The 19,893-nt window shown below is 40.6% G+C and overlaps 1 protein-coding gene across 1 annotated transcript in view; it reads right to left on the bottom strand.

Annotated features, from left to right (window-relative positions):
* Positions 1-772: 772 nt before the first annotated feature.
* cdk18 (cyclin dependent kinase 18) overlaps positions 773-19,893 on the bottom strand; it is a 103,841-nt gene continuing 84,720 nt past the window's right edge. Inside the window, exons 11-16 of the mRNA XM_047346864.1 lie at positions 18,182-18,279; positions 14,503-14,608; positions 10,209-10,251; positions 10,032-10,122; positions 9,803-9,880; positions 773-2,321 (exon numbers count right to left, since the gene is read on the bottom strand). Of these exons, the coding sequence (XP_047202820.1) occupies positions 2,287-2,321; positions 9,803-9,880; positions 10,032-10,122; positions 10,209-10,251; positions 14,503-14,608; positions 18,182-18,279 (451 nt within the window). The 3' untranslated portion in view covers positions 773-2,286. The remainder of the gene's footprint in view (positions 2,322-9,802; positions 9,881-10,031; positions 10,123-10,208; positions 10,252-14,502; positions 14,609-18,181; positions 18,280-19,893) is intronic.

The raw sequence follows: 19,893 nt of genomic DNA on the forward strand, positions 1-19,893 counted from the left end.
AGTCCAGTGTCAAGTACCCACAGTCAGTGATGGTCTGGGGTGCCGTGTCAGCTGCTGGTGTTGGTCCACTGTGTTTTATCAAGGGCAGGGTCAATGCAGCTAGCTATCAGGAGATTTTGGAGCACTTCATGCTTCCATCTGCTGAAAAGTTTTATGGAGATGAAGATTTCATTTTTCAGCACGACCTGGCACCAGCTCACAGTGCCAAAACCACTGGTAAATGGTTTACTGACCATGGTATCACTGTGCTCAATTGGCCTGCCAACTCTCCTGACCTGAACCCCATAGAGAATCTGTGGGATATTGTGAAGAGAACGTTGAGAGACTCAAGACCCAACACTCTGGATGAGCTAAAGGCCGCTATTGAAGCATCCTGGGCCTCCATAAGACCTCAGCAGTGCCACAGGCTGATTGCCTCCATGCCACGCCGCGTTGAAGCAGTCATTTCTGCCAAAGGATTCCTGACCAAGTATTGAGTGCATAACTGTACATGATTATTTGAAGGTTGACGATTTTTATATTAAAAACACTTTTCTTTTATTGGTCGGATGAAATATGCTAATTTTGTGAGATAGGAATTTTGGGTTTTCATGAGCTGTATGCCAAAATCATCCGTATTAAGACAATAAAAGACCTGAAATATTTCAGTTAGTGTGCAATGAATCTAAAATATATGAATGTTAAATTTTCTTCATGACATTATGGAAAATAATGAACTTTATCACAATATGCTAATATTTTGAGAAGGACCTGTAGTTCTTTCAGCCTCCCTGTTTCTTCTTCACACAGTAACACCATCCACACACACATCATGGTGTGTTCAGTGACAGAAAGAAGATTAAATTTTTTTTATGACCTGCTGATCACTGGTCAGTGCTGATCAAGCTGATTCCTTCCACATGACAATATCTTGTTGCAGGTCAGGTTTTACTGCACATTAGATCTTTATTAACAAGATAAAACATGTACAACCTGACAGTTAAGCTTTTTCATATTTTGTTCATTAATTTGCTAAATTATCTTTTTAAATCTTTTTAGCAAACAGAGACAATTTAGCAGTTTATGTCTTTGTTGCACCCTAACATTAATTAGCTTTATTGTTTCAATTTGGGTGAAGATAGACATATTTACATAAATAGTTTTAGATAAATACGCTCTACAATGGTGATTTTTGTTTTGTAGTAATTACTATTATAAACAGTTTATATAAATAGATGTATTCCAAAAAAAAAGTAAGTACATTTATTTAACCCCAGAGTTATACATTTCAAGGGAATCCCTGGTTAGTTTTCACTTTAGTGTCACAAAATTAGTCTAAATTTACAATTATACTGACCTTATAAACCACAGGCTGTGGTATCACATTTTTAGGACTTGTCTTCACTGAATGTCCCTAAAATACTCAGTTGTTTATCAGCAGCCAGACAAGCAACAGCCGCTGTCCACTGCAGACAAAGGCATGAGGGGAGCAGAAGAACAGCGTCAGAGAGGAGAAAGAAAGGCAAAGGCAGAACTTGTGGAAAAGATGAACGGGAGCCGGAGGGGTGGAGAAGCCACAAAACTGGATTAAAACTAAGAAGACATATTTTGCTGCAGTGTTTTGGACTTATTTACCCCACCCTGAAAACCTAACGGGCTGGTACGCTTCAGTTTTTACTAAATGCTCCAGGCATGCTTTGCAGTTTTAGTAGCCTGTTAAAAATAGCAAATATTAAATTTTTTCAAACTGATTTATTTTTTTGTATTAGCTGTGCTTACCCCTAATTGATTTTTTTAAACTATGTGCAAAATGAGATTGCTCCTGGGTGGTGTAGTTGCCTCAGCACTTAGCCACGCCCCCTGACACCACCCACCACCCCCATGTGATGTGTGTGTGTTACAATATGGCAGAGCTAATATTTTACAGCCCCTTCTTTGTCCGAGGTATCAAAGGGGGAAAAGAATAGCTCTGATATGTGCAATCATGTTATGGCAGCACGTGTTTCTTATAGTGCAAAAGTGTTCAGTCTAAATGTGCTGTAAGTATGTGGATCTGTTTGGAAGGAGATTGAAGGTATTTTTAAGTGCAGAACAAGTTTATCTTCAGAAGGAATATGGGCCTCCATGTTCAGCTGCCATGGTAATGAGCGAACAATCTGTCCTTGTGACGTTGTGTGTGTGTGTTAGTGTGTGTGTATGGTTGTTCTGGATGCTTGCTCTGTGTGTTAAGCTTAGTTGGTCCTTGTGGTCTGGATTTGAAAGGCAGCTTCTCTCCATTCACATCTTGCCTCTTCTTCTCTGCAACCTCTAGAAGATGCTTTGTCTTCTATTCTTTCCTCGGCCTGAAGAGGGTTATATTAAAGTTGACACAAACAAAATTACATTTTCATGACTTTTCTAGACTTTTCAACATGTATGTGATGCATTGCAAAACTATTCATGCCCCATAAACATTTTCACGTTTTGTTACATGTTATTGTATTATAGTTTATTTTAATTAATCAACTCATGAACAACATCCACGGCAGAAACTATAATTATAACAGAACAATCTCAAAGTAAGATTAGAAGCAGAAAGCTGTAAGGTACACTGGCCGACTGTTGTATATTTGAATAGTTGGACTGCACTTCATTTTCAGCCTTGTTCACTTCCTCTGGGAGTTTCGCTGTTAACGGCACGTCTCTTTCTTCCTTAGCTTTTCTGATTACTAAAGGTTTGTCAGCTGACACTTTCAGCTTTTCATGTCTTAAGAAACAAAACAAAGTCAAACAGTTCTACTTAGAAATCATTAAAGGCTTGAAGCTTCCATGAAACATTTAATTTCTCTGCCTCACTGCATTGTAATAAAAACTACATGTCCTATTCAAAGATCCAAGTCAAATCAGCATGTTTTTATGTCAGGTATGCCCAGCTTTACATAAAACATCTATAAAAAGTAATAATCCTCCTTGGATGTATCCTTTTATACATGAAATCATGGTCAGCATATTTAGAGTTTAGTGAAAAAACAGCAAAAGAAATGATGGCAGCATAATTAAAAAAAATAACAAAATAATTACAAATATATCAGGAACAGTAAATGATTACATAAATATTTACCCTCTTCAGGTAAGTATTCAGTAGATTCACCTTTCTTTTGGCACTAGTGGCCTTTATTGACCAGACAGGAAATGGGAAGAGAGAAAAGGGGGGAAGACAACGGTCTAAAGGTCAGGAATATAACCCTGGATGGCTACGTCGAGGACTGTAGCCTCTACATGGGGCACCTGCTCTACCACTACACCACACAACTCCCCATTAGATGCACCATTGGCTGCAGTCACAGGAATGAGTTGGTGCTTATGTCTCACCCTCGTTGCTACATTTGGATCCTGCGATTTTTCTCTATTCTTCCTTGTAAGACAAGCCAAGCTCTCTCAGCTTTCTAAGGGATGTTGCATAAACAACTCTTTTCTGGTCCAGCCTCAAATTCCTGATTGGACTGAGATCTGGGCTTTGTCTTGGTTACTTCAGAACATAAACTCCAAGCTGTATCCTTCTTGCACACTATCTCAGATCATGCTCCAGGACCTGGCAACATTTTTCTGCATTCATGTTCCCCTCTACCTTTACAAGCTTTCCACAGCATGATGCTGCCACTGCCATGCTTCATCATACAGATGGTGTTCTTGCGGTTATTGTAATGGTCAAAAAGCTTTATTTTCCTCTAATCAGACCAAAGAACAGTTGACCTTGCCTTAGTTTTTGCCACTCCTCTAATTTTAACTGGTGAAGAATCCAAGCAACTGTTGTTTGAACTCTCTGCCATCTGAGCCACTGAATTTTAACTCCTTGGTCTAGAATGTCTTTTATGGAAGATAATAACTAACATTTAGAAGCATTATGGCTAGCCACTGGACTGTGGGACAGTAGATTAACAGAGTAGGAACAAACATCTAAATTCAATTTGAAACCTGTCTCTTATTAAAAAACAAAAAAATTCCTACAGCCAACAAATGATATAAAATAATGCCTGTTTTTCATTTTTTCACTCTTTTCCCTTCCCTTCCTTTCACCCTTTTAATTTATTGATTAAAACCCTCTTTCTTTCTTTCTTTCTTTCTTTCTTTCTTTCTTTCCTTCCTGTTGATTATTTTACTATCATCTGTTAATTCTCTTTTTAATCCAGCTTATTTGAACATGTCAACCATTAAACAACTAATACAATGCGGAGCTAATGCCCTGTAGTTTAATATTCCATCCACTTCCTTCCAAAAAGTTTCTTGACAGATGTGACAGTGATCCTTTTTTTTCTGCTATGAACGTTACAAAGTTGGTTTTGCTATCATTGCATCTTCCTTCACCCTTTTAAATCCTTAAAATGACATTTCAGTATCTTAAGTTTTACTCATCTTCATTCCTTAACCTGTAACGTTTTGCCTCAGTATAAAATGTCGCATGATTTCCAATTTGTGTCCTTCTGCTGGCCTTTTGCTGACATCACTCTCTTGATAAGAAACACCTTGTTCACTACTACAATTAAAACAATTCAATTGAGCTCCTTTTTTACATTTACCACACTCTTGCACATTTCCCATATCTCTATCTGCCTTTACAAGCTGCCACAATGTGTACATATCTTTACTACATATTAGTGGAGGAGCAACATAGGGTGAACAATTAGGACTTGAAGTCATTTTCATTTAATCAAGAAGCTTGTTTCTTATAGGAAATGTAAGAGCCATCTCTCAAAAGAAAACAATGAAATAATTTTTTTCATTTTCATTTTGATGTAATATGACATAATGTTAATTTTACGTAGAGTCAGAAGAAACATGATGGTAAACCTAAATCTGCCAGGGGTATGAATAATTTTGGGCTTAACTGTATGTAATGAAAACCTTGGAGGAATATTTTGCTTCATCAAACACATAAAGTGCCTCAACTTTCTCCATTTGTTGTCTGTTCCTCTAATCTTTTGCTTTCTTCATATTGTTGTTTTCTTTGTTCAGCTGTCACCACTGTCACTATTAGTTTTCAGCCATGAAACAGTGAACTTCTTTCTTTTCCATTCGGATTAATCTTATTTCTTCTCCTTGGTGCACACTGTCTTTAATGTGACTGAATAGAGATCATTTTTTGAAATAATGTACCATCTTGAGTCAGTTAAATGATGACTTTATATTGTTCTCTCTGATTTCCGCTTACTAGTTCCTTGTTCATTAACAGTCTCTTCTACATTTGGCAACTTATTCTGTTACTGGCTGTGTTTACCAATTACAGCTGCTATTATTTGGTTATTTTGCAAAATATTTTAACCCTTATTTCCGAAACCTTTCTTCGATCTCACTTCCTTCCCCCATCTCATCCCCATTGATAGCCCAGGAGTCCTAAAACCACCTTCCTCTTCTCAGAGACTGGACCTCCTGGACTCTGGATGTGTTTTTTTCCAAGGCCCAATCATACACTTAGGTGATCTCCGTTTCACTGATTGTGAAGCTGCTGGTATCAGCTAACTAGACCTCTGCTGAATTTGCTGAGTCACTTTAAATGGATGAATATTTATGCAAATACTTGTTTCAGTCTTTATAGTTTTAGAAATTGACATTAGTTTGTAAAATCCTATTTCACTTTGACGTGAAAGTAGCTTTTTATTGCAATTTCTTATCAAAGAGCTAAATTATATTAAGCATTATTTTATTTAGAAAAGCAGGAGCGGACGAAGGAGGGGTCTCAATGCGGGTGAATACTTTTTATCAGCACAGTATTAGGACATAATAAAAGTGGTGTTTATCAGATTCTAAAATTATATTATTCCAACCTCAAATGTACAAAGCACCCAAAAAATGTACAAAAAACTCAAAACAGAAAAGCTTTGCATGAAAAGAAGAGTTACATCCTATGATATAACAGCTTATAGAGGTAATACCTTGTTTTCTGTCTGACTTTATCAGTCTTACACATCTTGACAGGAAGAACTTTTGACACACTCTAAAACGTGGGTTCAGTTCACTGAGGTTTTGTGGACATTTTTTTGTAAAGTTGTTATCAGTAATGGTTCTTTGGTCTGCACTGAACTGATGTCATAAAACTGTGAATTTGTGGAAAGGTGAAGGCATCCTCAGAGCTGTGAAAGCTTAACAGGCAGTCAGATGGACTCCCCTGTTTGAACTGATTTAGCAAATTAAAATAACTCCAACTGAAAATATTCATGTCTGTGGGATACAGTGTTGTATTATATAACCATCAATACCTTTGCATAAGACCCTTGCTGAGAAATTCAACTGAACTACCTCTTTAAAGATCTGCTGTATCATTTCATTCAGAATAAGGTCTTCACTTTGATGAGGCCAATGTTTCAGTCATTCTGTTTTAGATGTTGTGATGTGTTTGGGATCATTGTCTGCTGGGTCTGGTTGAAGTGGGCTCAGATTTGACTGTAGAAAACATTAAAATACGAAGGAGTTTGTGGTCGACTCAATGACTGTCAGGTCTTGTGGCTTCAAGACAAATGTCCAAATCATCAACCCTCCATCAGCAAGCTTTACTGTTTGTTATTAGGTGTTTATTGGCTGTTTTTGTTAAAAACCTGATGACAAAAATCTTGAGTTTGGTCTGATCTGATTAAAGGACACTGTCCCTGAAGTCTTGTGTCAAACTAAGTCAAAAGCCATATTCTTTTAAAAGAGAAAATGGTTTCTCATGGCAATACTTCCAGGCAAGCTTTAGTTTTCCCAGTTGTCTGACATTCAGCATTTAACACTACTGTGGCATTTTCTCACAGAGTTAAATCTTGGGGTGGATTTGCTGGGAGATCCGCTCCCAATCTGCTGACCGACAGCTGCTTTACTCGTACTCGTACTCATCGTCTTCCGCTTATCCGGGACTGGGTCGCGAGGGCAGCAGATTCAGCAGAGACACCCGGACGTCCCTCTCCCCAGACACCTCTTCCAGCTCCACCAGGTGGAGCCCAAGGTGTTCCCAGGCCAGCCGAGAGACATAGTCCCTCCAGCGTGTCCTGGGCCATCCCTTGGGTCTCCTCCAGGTGGGATGTGCCTGGAAAACCTCCTGAGGAAGGCGTCCAAGAGGCGTCCGGTATAGACGCCCGAGCCACCTCAACTGGCTCCTCTCAATGTGGAGGAGCAGCGGCTCTACTACGAGCCCCTCCCGGATGGCCGAGCTCCTCACCCTATCTCTAAGGGAGTGCCCGGCCACCCTACGGAGGAAGCTCAGTTTAGCCGCTTGTATCCGGGATCTTGTTCTTTTGGTCATGACCCAAAGTTCATGGCCATAGGTGAGGGTAGGAACGTAGACCGACCAGTAAATTGAGAGCTTTGCTTTTCGGCTCAGCTCTCTCTTCACCACAACGGACCGGCACAGCGCCCCCATTACTGTGGCAGGTGCACCGATCCGTCTGTCGATCTCCCGCTCCATTCTTCCCTCACTCGTGAACAAGACCCCGAGATATTTAAACTTCTCCACTTGAGGCAGGAATTCCCCTCCAACCTGAAGAGGACAGGCCACCCTTTTCCGGTCGAGTACCATGGCCTCTGACTTGGAGGAGCTGATCTTCATCCCAGCTGCTTCACACTCGGCTGCAAACCGCCACAGCGCATGCTGTAGGTCTTGGCTAGAGGGGCCAGCAGGAACCCGTCATCTGCAAAAAGAAGAGACGGAATCCACTGGTCCCCAAACCAGACCCCTTCCGGCCCTTGGCTGCATCTAGAAATCCTGTCCATAAAAGTTATGAACAGGACTGGTGACAAAGGGCAGGCCTGCGGAGTCCAACATGCACCGGGAACAGGTCCGCCTTAGTGCCAGCAATGCGGACCAAACTCCTGCTCCGCTCGTACAGGGACCGGATGGCCCCTAATAAAGGGCCCCCGATTCCATACTCGTAGAGCACCCCCCACAGGGCATCACGAGGGACACAGTCGAATGCCTTCTCCAGGTCCACAAAACACATGTGAACCGGTTGGGGAAACTCCCATGAACCCTCGAGTACCCTGTAGAGGGTATAGAGCTGGTCCAGTGTTCCACGGCCGGGACGAAAACCACACTGCTCCTCCTGAAGCTGGGGTTCGGCTATCGGCCGGACTCTCCTCTGCAATACCCTGGTGTAGGCCTTACCAGGAAGGCTGAGGAGTGTGATCCCCCTGTAGTTGGAACACACCCTCCGATCCCCCTTCTTTTGAAGGGGGACCACCACCCCAGTCTGCCAGTCCAGAGGCACTGTCCCCGACCGCCACGCAATGTTGAAGAGGCGTGTCAACCATGACAGCCCCACAACATCCAGAGATTTGAGGCACTCAGGGCGGATATCATCCACCCCCGAAGCCTTGCCACCGCAGAGCTTTTTAACCACCTCGGTGACTTCAGCCTGGGTGATGAAAGAGTGCAACCCCGAGTCCCCAGCCTCTGTTACCACCAGGGAATGCATGATGGCAGGATCGAGAAGATCCTCGAAGTACTCCTTCCACCGCCCAATAATGTCCTCAGTCGAGGTCAGCAGCCTCCCACCCCCACTATAAACAGTGTTGGTGAAGCACTCCTTCCCCCTCCCGAGGTGCCGGACAGTTTGCCAGAATCGCTTCGGGGCCAACTGGTAGTCCTTCTCCATGGCCTCACGGAACTCCTCCCAGGTCCGAGTTTTTGCCTCTGTCACAGCCCACAGCACGCTTGGCGTCACGGTACCCGTCAGCCGCCTCAGGAGTCCCACAAGCTAACCACAGCCGATGGGCCTCCTTCAGCTTGACAGCATCCCTTACTGCCGGTGTCCACCATCGGGTTCTGGGATTGCCGCCGTGACAGGCACCGCAGAACTTACGGCCGCACTACGGGCGGCAGCATCGACAATAGATGCAGAGAACATGGTCCACTCGGACTCTATATCTCCAACATCCCTCGGAATCTGGTCAAAGCTCTGCCGGAGGTGGGAGTTGAATACATCCCTGGCCGAGGGCTCCACCAGGCGTTCCCAGCAGACCCTCATTATGCGCTTGGGCCTGCCAAGTCTGTCCGGCTTTCTCCTCCTCCAGCGGATCCAACTCACCACCAGGTGGTGATCAGTGGACAGCTCAGCCCCTCTCTTCACCCGAGTGTCCAAAAAATGCGGCCGAAGGTCTGATGATACGACAACAAAGTCGATCATTGACCTCCTGCCTAGGGTGTCCTGGTGCCAAGTGCACTGATGGACACCCTTATGTTTGAACATGGTGTTCATTATGGAACATCTGTCACTAGCACAGAAGTCCAATAACAAAGCACCACTCGGAGGCCATTCCTCCCCGATCACGCCTCTCCAGGTGTCACTGTCGTTTCCCACGTGGGCGTTGAAGTCCCCCAGCAGAATAAAGGAGCCCAGGGGGGGGGGGAACTATCCAGCACCCCCGACAGGGACACCAAGAAGGCCGGGTGCTCCGCACTACTGCTCAGCCTGTAGGCCGAGACGACAGTCAGAGACCTATCCCCAACCCGAAGGCGCAGGGATGCGACCCTCTCATCCACTGGGGTAAACCCCAACTGCTTTAATTGTTTCTCATTTGTAAACTTTTTCATTGTAGAATGATGCACTTCAAATTGAAGCACCAAAGTTGTACTTATCACACATTGCTGTGTCCATGTTAACTTAATTTTTGTTGTTAAAAGGCATTAACAAAAAGGGTGACAAAGCATCTTATATTCCAAATAAAAGAACTAAATAACGGCAGTGTGGAACCAGTTGTTAATACTTCTTTTAAATAAATTTAGAACCTGGTAAAAATCAGATCAGTTTCTGTCCTGATAAAACTCTATTATTTCTGATATAGCTTTAAGTAGTGTGATGTCTGATTCTTTTCTTACCTAAAGGCTGGAATACTGAGTTACGATGTCCAGGATCTTTCTGGAGCTGCACTTCTCTCAGAGAGAACACTGAAGCAGCTAGAACAAAGATAGGAAACATCATTTAGCATCACACAAGTGTGAGGAGCTTTTAATTGCTTCGGCACTGTCCTGGTGAAAATCATTTTGTCGTGTTTATAATGGAGTATGTCTATGGAGATAATCTTGAATGTGAGCAGGTGTGTCTTACTGTCTGCCAAAATATGTACAGCTTCCCCAAGACTGAGGAAGTAGGGGTGGTGTAGAGCAGCTTCAGAGGAAATTCTGCTCCTGGTGTCATACTGTAAACCATCGTGCAAAAACAGATCATTAGAGCCTCAGTCAATTCACAGGTAAGTTTACATATTAATGAGTTATGGGATCATACCAGCAGCAGAACTGACAGTAGATCAATTCCCTCTGTGTCCAACCTGATGGAGACAGTGCAAAGCTTTTGACCATCTAAAACTTAACTTGTTTAATAACAAATAACATCCAGTGAAAAAGTATTTGCCCCCTTGCAGATTTTCTTCTGTTGCTTCTTTTGCCACACTTATTTCACTTAAAAGGGGGCACAAGTTTCAATATTAAACATAAATAACCTGAGCAAATACAAGAGTAGTTTTCAAGTAGTGATTTCATTTCTCAAGTAAACATAGTAGGCTGTACGATCGTGCAGTTCTTAGCACTGTAGCCTAGCAGCAAGAGGGTCTTGGGTTTGAATCCTTGGCTGGGGTTCTTTTGCATGCAGTTTGCATGATGCATATTTGTTTGGATTCTCTTCGGGTACCAAAACATGAATGTTAGTTCAACTGGTCTCTGTAAACTGGCCATTCTAAATAGAATTAGTATGTACATGGCTTTTTCGCCCTATCTCCGTGTTGACCCGTGTTGATGCAAAGTATGATTTCTCATTGTTCATTTTCTGTTTTAACTCCATTAGGTCCTGGCACACCAGGACCCATGGCGTTGTGTGGAGGCCTCATACCACCACTGAAGTTCTGAGGGCCAGGCCCCATAGGCACCATGCCCCGAGGACCACTCATTCTCTGCATTGGCCCCAATTGGTACGCTACATGCATGCTCAGTATGAGGGATTGCTACAAAGTCAACGCCACCTAAGTTAGTGTCAATGTTCATGATTCAACAATAGGAACAACAATAGGAAAGGAAGGGAGCAAAAGGGCAACCATATAAGAGTTTCAAGGCATTCTGTGTTGTGATAAGAAAAGCACGGAACTTTATGGAAAGTGATAGTATAATCTGGTGTAAAAAAAAAAAAAAAAAAGCACAACATTTTATGTAAAAACCAGCACACCAGTCAAACATAGTGTTAGTTTGAATGTCTGTGGCTGCTTTGCTTCTCTAGGATCAGAACAATTTAATTAATTAATTTCTGGTCTCTGCCAGTAAATCCTGAACGGGAAAGTTTGGCCATCGGTTTGTGACATTAAGCTCAGTTGTCTTTGGTTGTCTATCTATACATCATGGCATTGATCTCTTGGGCAAGTGTGCTTCTGAATGGCCCAAAAGAAACAAAACAGAGGTTTTGATGTGGGCTCGTCAAAGTCTGGATTTACATCTGATTAAGTTGCTGTGGCATGACCTTAAACAGACCATTCATGTTTAAAGTCCCTCAAATGCTGCTGAATGAAAAATGATTCTGCAAAGAGTATGCCATAAGCACTTCACAGCCATCAAGAAGACCCATTACTAGTATATGCAAATGCTAGATGACAGTCGTTAAGCAAGCTAACAAACCTAGTGACAAGCAGTCGCTGGGGTTAGGGGGCAATTAGCTTTTTACATAGGGTCAGGTAGATTTGGTTGACTTGAATTGTTTCCCCCAAAAACAATGAAATCTAGAAAACTGTATTTTGTATTTATTCAGGCGTTCTTTTTACTGATATTAATGATGATATATTATGATCTAAAACACTGAGTTGTATAAAAAGAAAAAACAAAAACAAAACAAAGGACACTCTGAGTGACTTCTTGATAATCTACTATAATAATTCACAAAACCTTTAAGTAACTATTTCCTAATGGAATGTGCTTGAATATGTAAGCAGACAAATGTTTTATCATCCACCCAGTGAGCATCATTGACTGGCACTTTGATGCTTAATAAGATCATCTGTCCAACACATCTCAAAATAAAACACCAACACAACTCGAAATTAAAATAAAATTAAACTAGTTGATATAACATTGACAAATACTACAACAAATTAGGTAGTGATTACGGTGGCCGGGAGGTGCAAACCAATATTACAAACTCTGAAAAACTTTAACAAAGGTTGAGACAAATTCATCTTTCAGACAACAATTTAACAAGATGTGAAACACCTTTACAAGTCCTGAAACAAAATTTGTTTTGGGACTTGTAGCAAATGTAAATTTAATTTACATTTGAGAAAACAAATTACTATTTCAGAAAACAAATTACATCTCAGAAAACACGTTAACAACACAAAAAACACATTTGCAAATGACAAAATCTAATGAAAAGGAATGTACCAACTCCGAGGCTGACCTGGAAGTGATAACGAGAGTTCTCATGGCGACCCAAGATGGACAGAAATCGGGTGACGTTTTGCCCTTTTTGTGTAGATTAACTCAAGTTGTTGTTTTTTGTGTGGTCGGTCCTTAGAATCCAAGACACAGCATGCTCAATTTGTGGCAGTAGCTACTAGAAATGGTCCTTCCGCCACCTGAGGATGCAACAGGGTGTCAGACCAGCAGTAATAAACTCTAAGATGCTGCCATGCCGGCTGCCGCTGTTTTTGTCAAACCAAATGCTGATTATCGGCAAATGGGTTGTCATTATAGTTATTAGATATTGACTGTTATTCAGTAATCACTTTCAAGTGATGATGTCATTATTGGTTATTATTTAATAAACAGTGTTAGACTCATAATATAAGGTGGCTGTATTTACTTGAGATGGAAACTGAATAGCATGTGTATGTATAATGTACTGAAAGGATGATGAAGAGACATTCCACAGTCATTTTATTATAAATCATGAATGGTTACTGTGATGTTACTCACAGAAAATAAAATGAATTAATTAAAAAACACACGGGCACTCTGTAGAAGTACCTGGCCACGAGGGTGCCATAGGTTGCCACAGGGTGCCAGCAGGGTGCTAAACCCAGATGCTGCCACGGTGGCTTCTGTTGTTTTACTGTGGTCAAGTCAGCACTCACGCGGTTTTGTTGTGTATGAAAACATGAAATATGGCAGTGACGCTTGCTGAGATCTTAGTGAAATCAATATGTTTTAATTGAACTCTAGGTGGTTGATGTTATTGTTGCTGTTATTTATATTAGACATTTAAAAGTCCACTCGCGAATATATAGATATAACATTTTTATTTATGTGGTAATTTGTGTGTTCATTTTTTGTGAATGTTAGTTTATCTTCCATATGCTTCAACACTTATTAAAATAAAATTGTTTCCAGAGACCAGTCTCACTTCACTTTGAGACCTCCAGCTGTCACTCATGAAATTTCACCAACATCTGATATGAAATGTCTTAAAATGCCTTAAAAATAAGACGTTTTACGATTATTTCCCCTACGTGTCTGTGTTTATTGCAACAAAACTGTTTGTTTCCAGTGATTACTGGAGAGATGTGATGTGGAATTTCAAAATTAAAGCCCATCTATCTTTTACTCAAGTTGCCAAATATATATAAGATGATATGTTTTATTGTCTGATCCCTTGTGGTCTCTTAAGGTGCATTCAGACCGACCGTGAATTTTTCACCCCACTGTCCACGTCCCTGGGTTCACCAGAGATGGAACCAGTTTGGAGAGTATCACCACCTACTCCAGGAGGAGCGTCTGGATGACGTCGCTTTCAGCGTTACTTCCGTCTATCTAGGACCCGGTTTGAGGACTTGCTGCTCCGCGTTCAGGGACGAATCTCCAGGACGCCAACTACAGGGGCCGTATCTCCGCTGCAGAATGCCCATCCATCTGCCTTCGGTGAGTAAATAAATCTAAGCTCAATAGATAAACAGCCAAATTGTACTGTCCACGCTTTCTAAATAAAATAAACATTTTTGTGCCTAAACTTATGGATAAGGGCCACCAGAATACACCAGGCAAGAGCTGATCGCACTGTTCGCATCGCGTCCTTCGCCTCGCTTCGCTCCTGAATGCGCCTTTACAAAGGGTTAACATATAAATCGCTCACTCTTGTCGTGTCATTCATGCTTGGTCTGAACGCACCTTTGGTCATCATTAAAACATATTTCAACTGCTATCTGCAACTGCCACACCTATTGCAGTCCAGTATCTAAACAACTGAAGGGGTAATTGCGGAAACAGGGCAAAGGCCACTCTATTGGTGCCCATCTTGGGTCACTATGAGCACTCCCGTTATCACCTCCGGGTCAGTCCTGGAGTTGGTACATTCCGTTTAAGTTCGATTTTGTCATTTGTAAATGTGTTTTGGGATTTGTAAAAGTGTTTCACTTCTTGTTAAATTGTTTTAAGAAATGTGAAGTTGTCTCAAGCCTTGAAAAAGTGTTTCTGATTTTGTAATGTTGGTTTTGTAATGTTGGTTTGCACCTCCCGGTGCAAAGTGATACTTTAAATGTTTACATACCAGAGACTATGCTTCTCATAGAATGACTAATAGAAACTCAGTAAAACTGTTGAGGGATTACCGGGGTACATGGTTGATGAGAGCTTGAGATCTGTACTGAGGAAAGAGGTAGGACCTGAACTCCTCATTACTGCTAATACCAGGCCAAGTGTCTTCTGTTGGAGTACCTACATAGCAAAGAAACAATTCATCATCTAATTTACCATTTAACTCAGTTATTATTTAATCATCAAGAAACCAAGTGAGGGAGAGACCTCTGTTATAATGGTGCCAAGGTGCACCATTATAACAGAGGTCATTTGCAGGTTAAAAACAGGGACAACAAACAGACAAAAGATGAAGAGTAAAAACAATGAGATTTGCACTTTTAAATCAAGATGATTGGGAAAAGGAGACTATAAGTGAGACAGTATTGTATTATTTTGAATATTTTAAAGCTTTGTTGCAACATGATTTCAACTATAAGGTACATGACAACAAAAGGCGGATCTTCCCTGTTTTGTATGAACTTGTAAGTCATGTTTAAGAGCGAGTACTGGTACATCTCAATAAATTTTGTGTTCCGATGAAGCTTTTATATCTGATTATTAGTACTTTTTTTTTAAATAACAACCTTTAAGCAGGTATGAAACACACCTTTCATTAAGACCACATTTCTAAATTGGTCTGATTTAATATTCTAACCGTGTTTTCTTTGGAGGTCAAATACAACTTTCTAAAAGTATATGACATTTTCTGAAGACTTTACACATGCCTCATATCTCCAGATTGTGGTTCTTTTCCAAATTTGAGACAGTTGACTCCTACATGAAATATAAGATTACTGACTCCATATCAAACCAAGATAACTTTGAGTGACCTCCTGCAGGTATGTAATATTTATGGTCACATAACCACATTTCCTTTCAGCAGACAGGATTAGTATAAAGTGGGTATAAATTTACACATTGTCAGCAAGATCCCATGGCAGAGAACTCCATTTTATACCTGGACAAGTTGGGTAGTTGGTAACTAAAATGACAAGTAGCCTCTGCTGCTTGTCATTTTAGTTACCTCACAAGCATCTTAACATTAACAAGTAAATTATATTAAATAATTAAACCAAATAGAATGTGAGCTGCCCAGATCATTGTGCTGTTTCTGTCTAACTTCATGTTTAAGATTCTGTTTTCATGTTGGCCAGCAGGATATTACTGCATCAGTCGACAGATCATTTTTCTAACATCATGGGATCATGTGAGAGGTGTTATCCAATATAAGCATGGGTCAGTTTCTGGATTTTAAGCCAAGCTACTCCACAGTTTTAAAAAGTTGCGTTATAAAAACTACAAAACAATATCATCATACTGTTACTATAATTTCAACTGCTTCTGTTGAAAAACCAAAGGTAGAGTGGGATTTCTCCTGTTTGAGGGGAATAACACACCTTCATTCCCTCCTGAAGCTGTACAATGAACTGTGTATCCCTATGTACCCCTTTTACACAACATGTCCAAAAATTCAGATGTGTGAACAAGAAGTTCATCTAGATAGATATATATCTATATATAGTTTTCAACATTTTTCTGGTAGCAATAAAGATGCAGTCATTGCTTAGTTACTAAAGGAGTGTCACACATAAATCCCTTTATGGAAAATAAAACAAAAGTGAGAGTTAGCAGGCTCACATATTTGGGTAATTAACTATTTCCCATTGACTTATTAGGTTTCCATCACTGTTTCACAAAGAGCAAACCTAATGTGTTTAGGGCTGTTTCAAAAAACCGGCTGTTGTGTTTTTTGTGATCAGTCAACTGGACAGATACTCAAAGGTCTGATCTTTTCTGATCTGTCAATGGACCATGTTTAAGCACTACCAGGTCACACTGACAACACTTTCTGGTATAGAAGTTGTAACTTGTAGGAAGAGGGCTTTTCTAAGTTTCACTGAGTTGTTAACAATCCAGAGGAAGCACAGAGAATCAAGAAGAATGAAAATAAAAACTGTATTTTCATATCTGCAGTTCATTAAGAAAGTAAGAGACCGCAAAGAAGAGAGTACAGCAGAGTTCCTCTGTTTCATACCTTTGATCTTTCCACTTCTGTTTGCCATTAAATGTGCTTAATTTAAAAACATTTCCACCATTTTGGAATTCTCAGTGTTACCTGCTGTTTTAGAAATGCTAGCTGCTCTAACTGTGCTAATTGTAAATAAAAGATGATAAGGACTGATATAAATTCTAAATAACAAGCTCCTTTGTTTTAAAATACTGGTAGAATCCTGTTTTACAGAGGAAGAGTGCTTTCTCATCCAACATAGTTTTATGTCTGATCTCCTAATTTAAATAACTAACACCAAGGCTGTTAACTACACGTCTTCGAGAGAAATTGCTCAAAATCATTTCAAAGCTTTACAAAAACAGACTGGTGGCCACATAAAAAATGCTCATTGGTACATCTTTACTTAGAAAACTAAATATTGTGAATATCTTTCCTATTTTTGTTATTAAACCACAATGGACACAAAGTCACTTTATAGTTAATCTCTGATTAGGATTTCAATGCTGATCCACAAAATCAACGGCTGACACTGATATGAGTGTCATGAGTATGCAACATAGCTGGAACGAATTCCCTTAAGTGACCACAGAGATTGCCACCTGTCCGGTTTTACTCTCCTCAAGTGTGTCTGTGTTATACAATAAAAGATAAGCATATACAGTCACATTCAGCAAATTAGAATATGCGTTCTAATGAGGCTCGTTTGTCAAATTAAAAGTACCTTTTGAAAATAACCTTTAAGTAGGTATTAAACATAATTTTTATTAGGTCCACTAAATTGTCTAATGTAATTCTAATCTTAAATGTTGTGTTTTTATTAGCTGTAAGCGGAAAATCATATATCAGTCAATATTCCAATTTATTCAGTATGTCTGCATAGAAAATCATCAGTTATAGCACAAAGTTGAAATAAATGGCATCAGTACCTCAGCACTTCTGTTTTTCCAGATAAAAAATTGATTTTTTTCAAATGTTTAAATTTAGTTTTATTACCATGAAAACCATAGTATCTGGCATCCTGTCAGATTTGCCCACTAGCTCTTGCCTATTTCCAACTGAGGCACATTCAGCCCAACATTAAATACTATTATCCATAGCCTACCCATTACTTATTGAGAATCCTTGATGTCTGTTGATATGATCAGTCATGATCAGACACAGATACACTATTTTGTCAAACTGATCACTCATCAGTCTGCACACACATGAACATGAGTGACATCCAATTCTTTAATCATAGGTTTAATATGAAGTCAGCTTCAGCTCTTCCGTGAAGACTTAGCAGAAGTTTTACAAGTTTGTTTATGGGACTTTTTCCCTGTTCTTCTCGAAGCACATTCAGATGTCAGACACTGATGTTAAATGAGGAAGCCTGACTTGCCTTCTCCTCTCTAATTCATCTCAAAAGTGTTCGGGTAGAGGTCAGGACTATGTGCAGGCTTATCAAGTTCTTCCACACCAAACTGGCTCAAAGTCTTTTTGGACCTACTGCATCTTTGAGCACTGCAGGTCATTCATGTTGGAACAGGAAGTGACAATCCCCAAACTGTTTCCACAAAGTAATGAGTATGAAAATCATTTAGATTTCCTGTATCTGGAAGTAATGGCCCTTTTCCATTTGTATTTAATTGGCTTGGCTCGACCCGACCTGACTTATTTCATTTTGGCCTTTATTGTTCTCTCGTTTGCTGCCATCTTACCCAGGAGTCTAAAGATCAAGTGTAGCTCCTCCTTCACTGTGGCACCAGGAAACATTGGACGACCCGTTGCCATCTCAAACAGGATGCAACCCACACCCCTGGGAAGAAGAGGAAAGGGATGAAAATGCCATATGTAAAAATAGGAAACATGCAATGCAGATATATTAGGTCTTAGTGTGAATTCAACAAACCCTTTAAAACGAGATAAGAGAAATACTCTGTGAGTGGGAATTGTTCAGCCTTTTGTTCTGTGCAGGGTGGTTCGGTGAGGCCCCCTGTGGGTCTCTGAGGGGACCTACAGCTTTATGTGAGCTAATAACAGACTGTCACATTGCCAAAGTCCCGTTTTCATAATCTGTCATTAAACAAATGTGTGGGGGTATTCCAGGCAAACTGAAATGTAGCCAATCAGTTTGTATCTGAAATATTGCTGTATTGGTTTATCAGCCGGTTCTAACCAATGAAATACAGTGTCGTGCAAAAGGAATCATACTGCTTAAACCTTTTCACATTACAACAAAAAAACTTCAATGTATTTTATTGTGATTTTCTCAGACAGAACAACACAAAAATGCATATAACTGTGAAGTGGAAGAAAAATGATTTACAAACAAGAATCTGAAAAGTTTGTCATGCATTTGTGTTTATCCCCCTTTACTGTCATAACCCAGTGCTGCCACCTGCCTTCACCTGATTAGTAAATAGGGTCCATCGATAAGTAATTTATTCTCAGTAGAAAGACAGCTGTTCAGAGATGGTTAGTAGAGAACATTGGTAAACAGACAGCATCATGAAGACCAAGGAACACAGCAGCAAGGCCAAATAGAAAGTAGTGGACAGGTTTAAAGCAGGATTAGGTTCTACAACAATATCCCAAGTTCTGAACGGTTCACAGAGCTTTGTTCAATCCATCATCTGAACATGGCAAGACTAAAGTACAACTGCAAACCTACCAAGACATGGTCGTCCACATAAGCTGAAACACTGGTGTTGGGACCACAGCCATGGGTACAACATGAATGGCCAGTATGAGCTTTTCTGGAACATTCCAAATAAATCTCATTAACCCATTTCCAGCACAGCCAGGAAAAAGGGGTAACAGCAGACTTCCCATGACGTCACTATCCAAATAAAAGCACCACTCTTGTTACATCCTGTCTCTTCTACGCGGGTCTTCCCCAGGGTATCTGGACAGAGAGACACAGCGCGCTAATGTCTCTTTGCAGGCAAACAGACATAACTCTTCAAACTGGATCCAAGAGTGTCATACGATCCCGCGATCATATGCACTAAGTTAAGTACAAAAGAATTACTGTTTGTGTATCCGGTATTCATTCAAGAACGGGAATACTTAAGGTACAAGCGTGGCTTGACTTTTCTCTCTGAGGTCTACAGAATCAAACTGTGTTCCAGAGAGTTCCCAGCAGAGACCCTGTCTCTACGACGCCGAGTAGAGTGGTTTTCCCGGTCTGAAGGAAGGACAACGGGACCGCATCACCGTGGTTATAGCAGTAACATCCAGTTTGGCCGACAGAACGAGCCGCCCCACCCCACAGCTACGGAGGTTAGCTGCAGTTAGCCCTTTGTTCACTGTGGTTGTTTTCTTCAAACTTCGTCACCCTGGATAACTTTTCCTCAGCATGGTTCACACAAGAGGTTAGGTTTGGGCAGAGAGTAGTAGTTTAGAATGAAATAATCTAAACATTATTTTT

This window comes from Girardinichthys multiradiatus, chromosome 20 (assembly GCF_021462225.1).
Source record: "Girardinichthys multiradiatus isolate DD_20200921_A chromosome 20, DD_fGirMul_XY1, whole genome shotgun sequence".
In the NCBI taxonomy this organism is placed as follows: Eukaryota; Metazoa; Chordata; class Actinopteri; order Cyprinodontiformes; family Goodeidae; genus Girardinichthys; species Girardinichthys multiradiatus.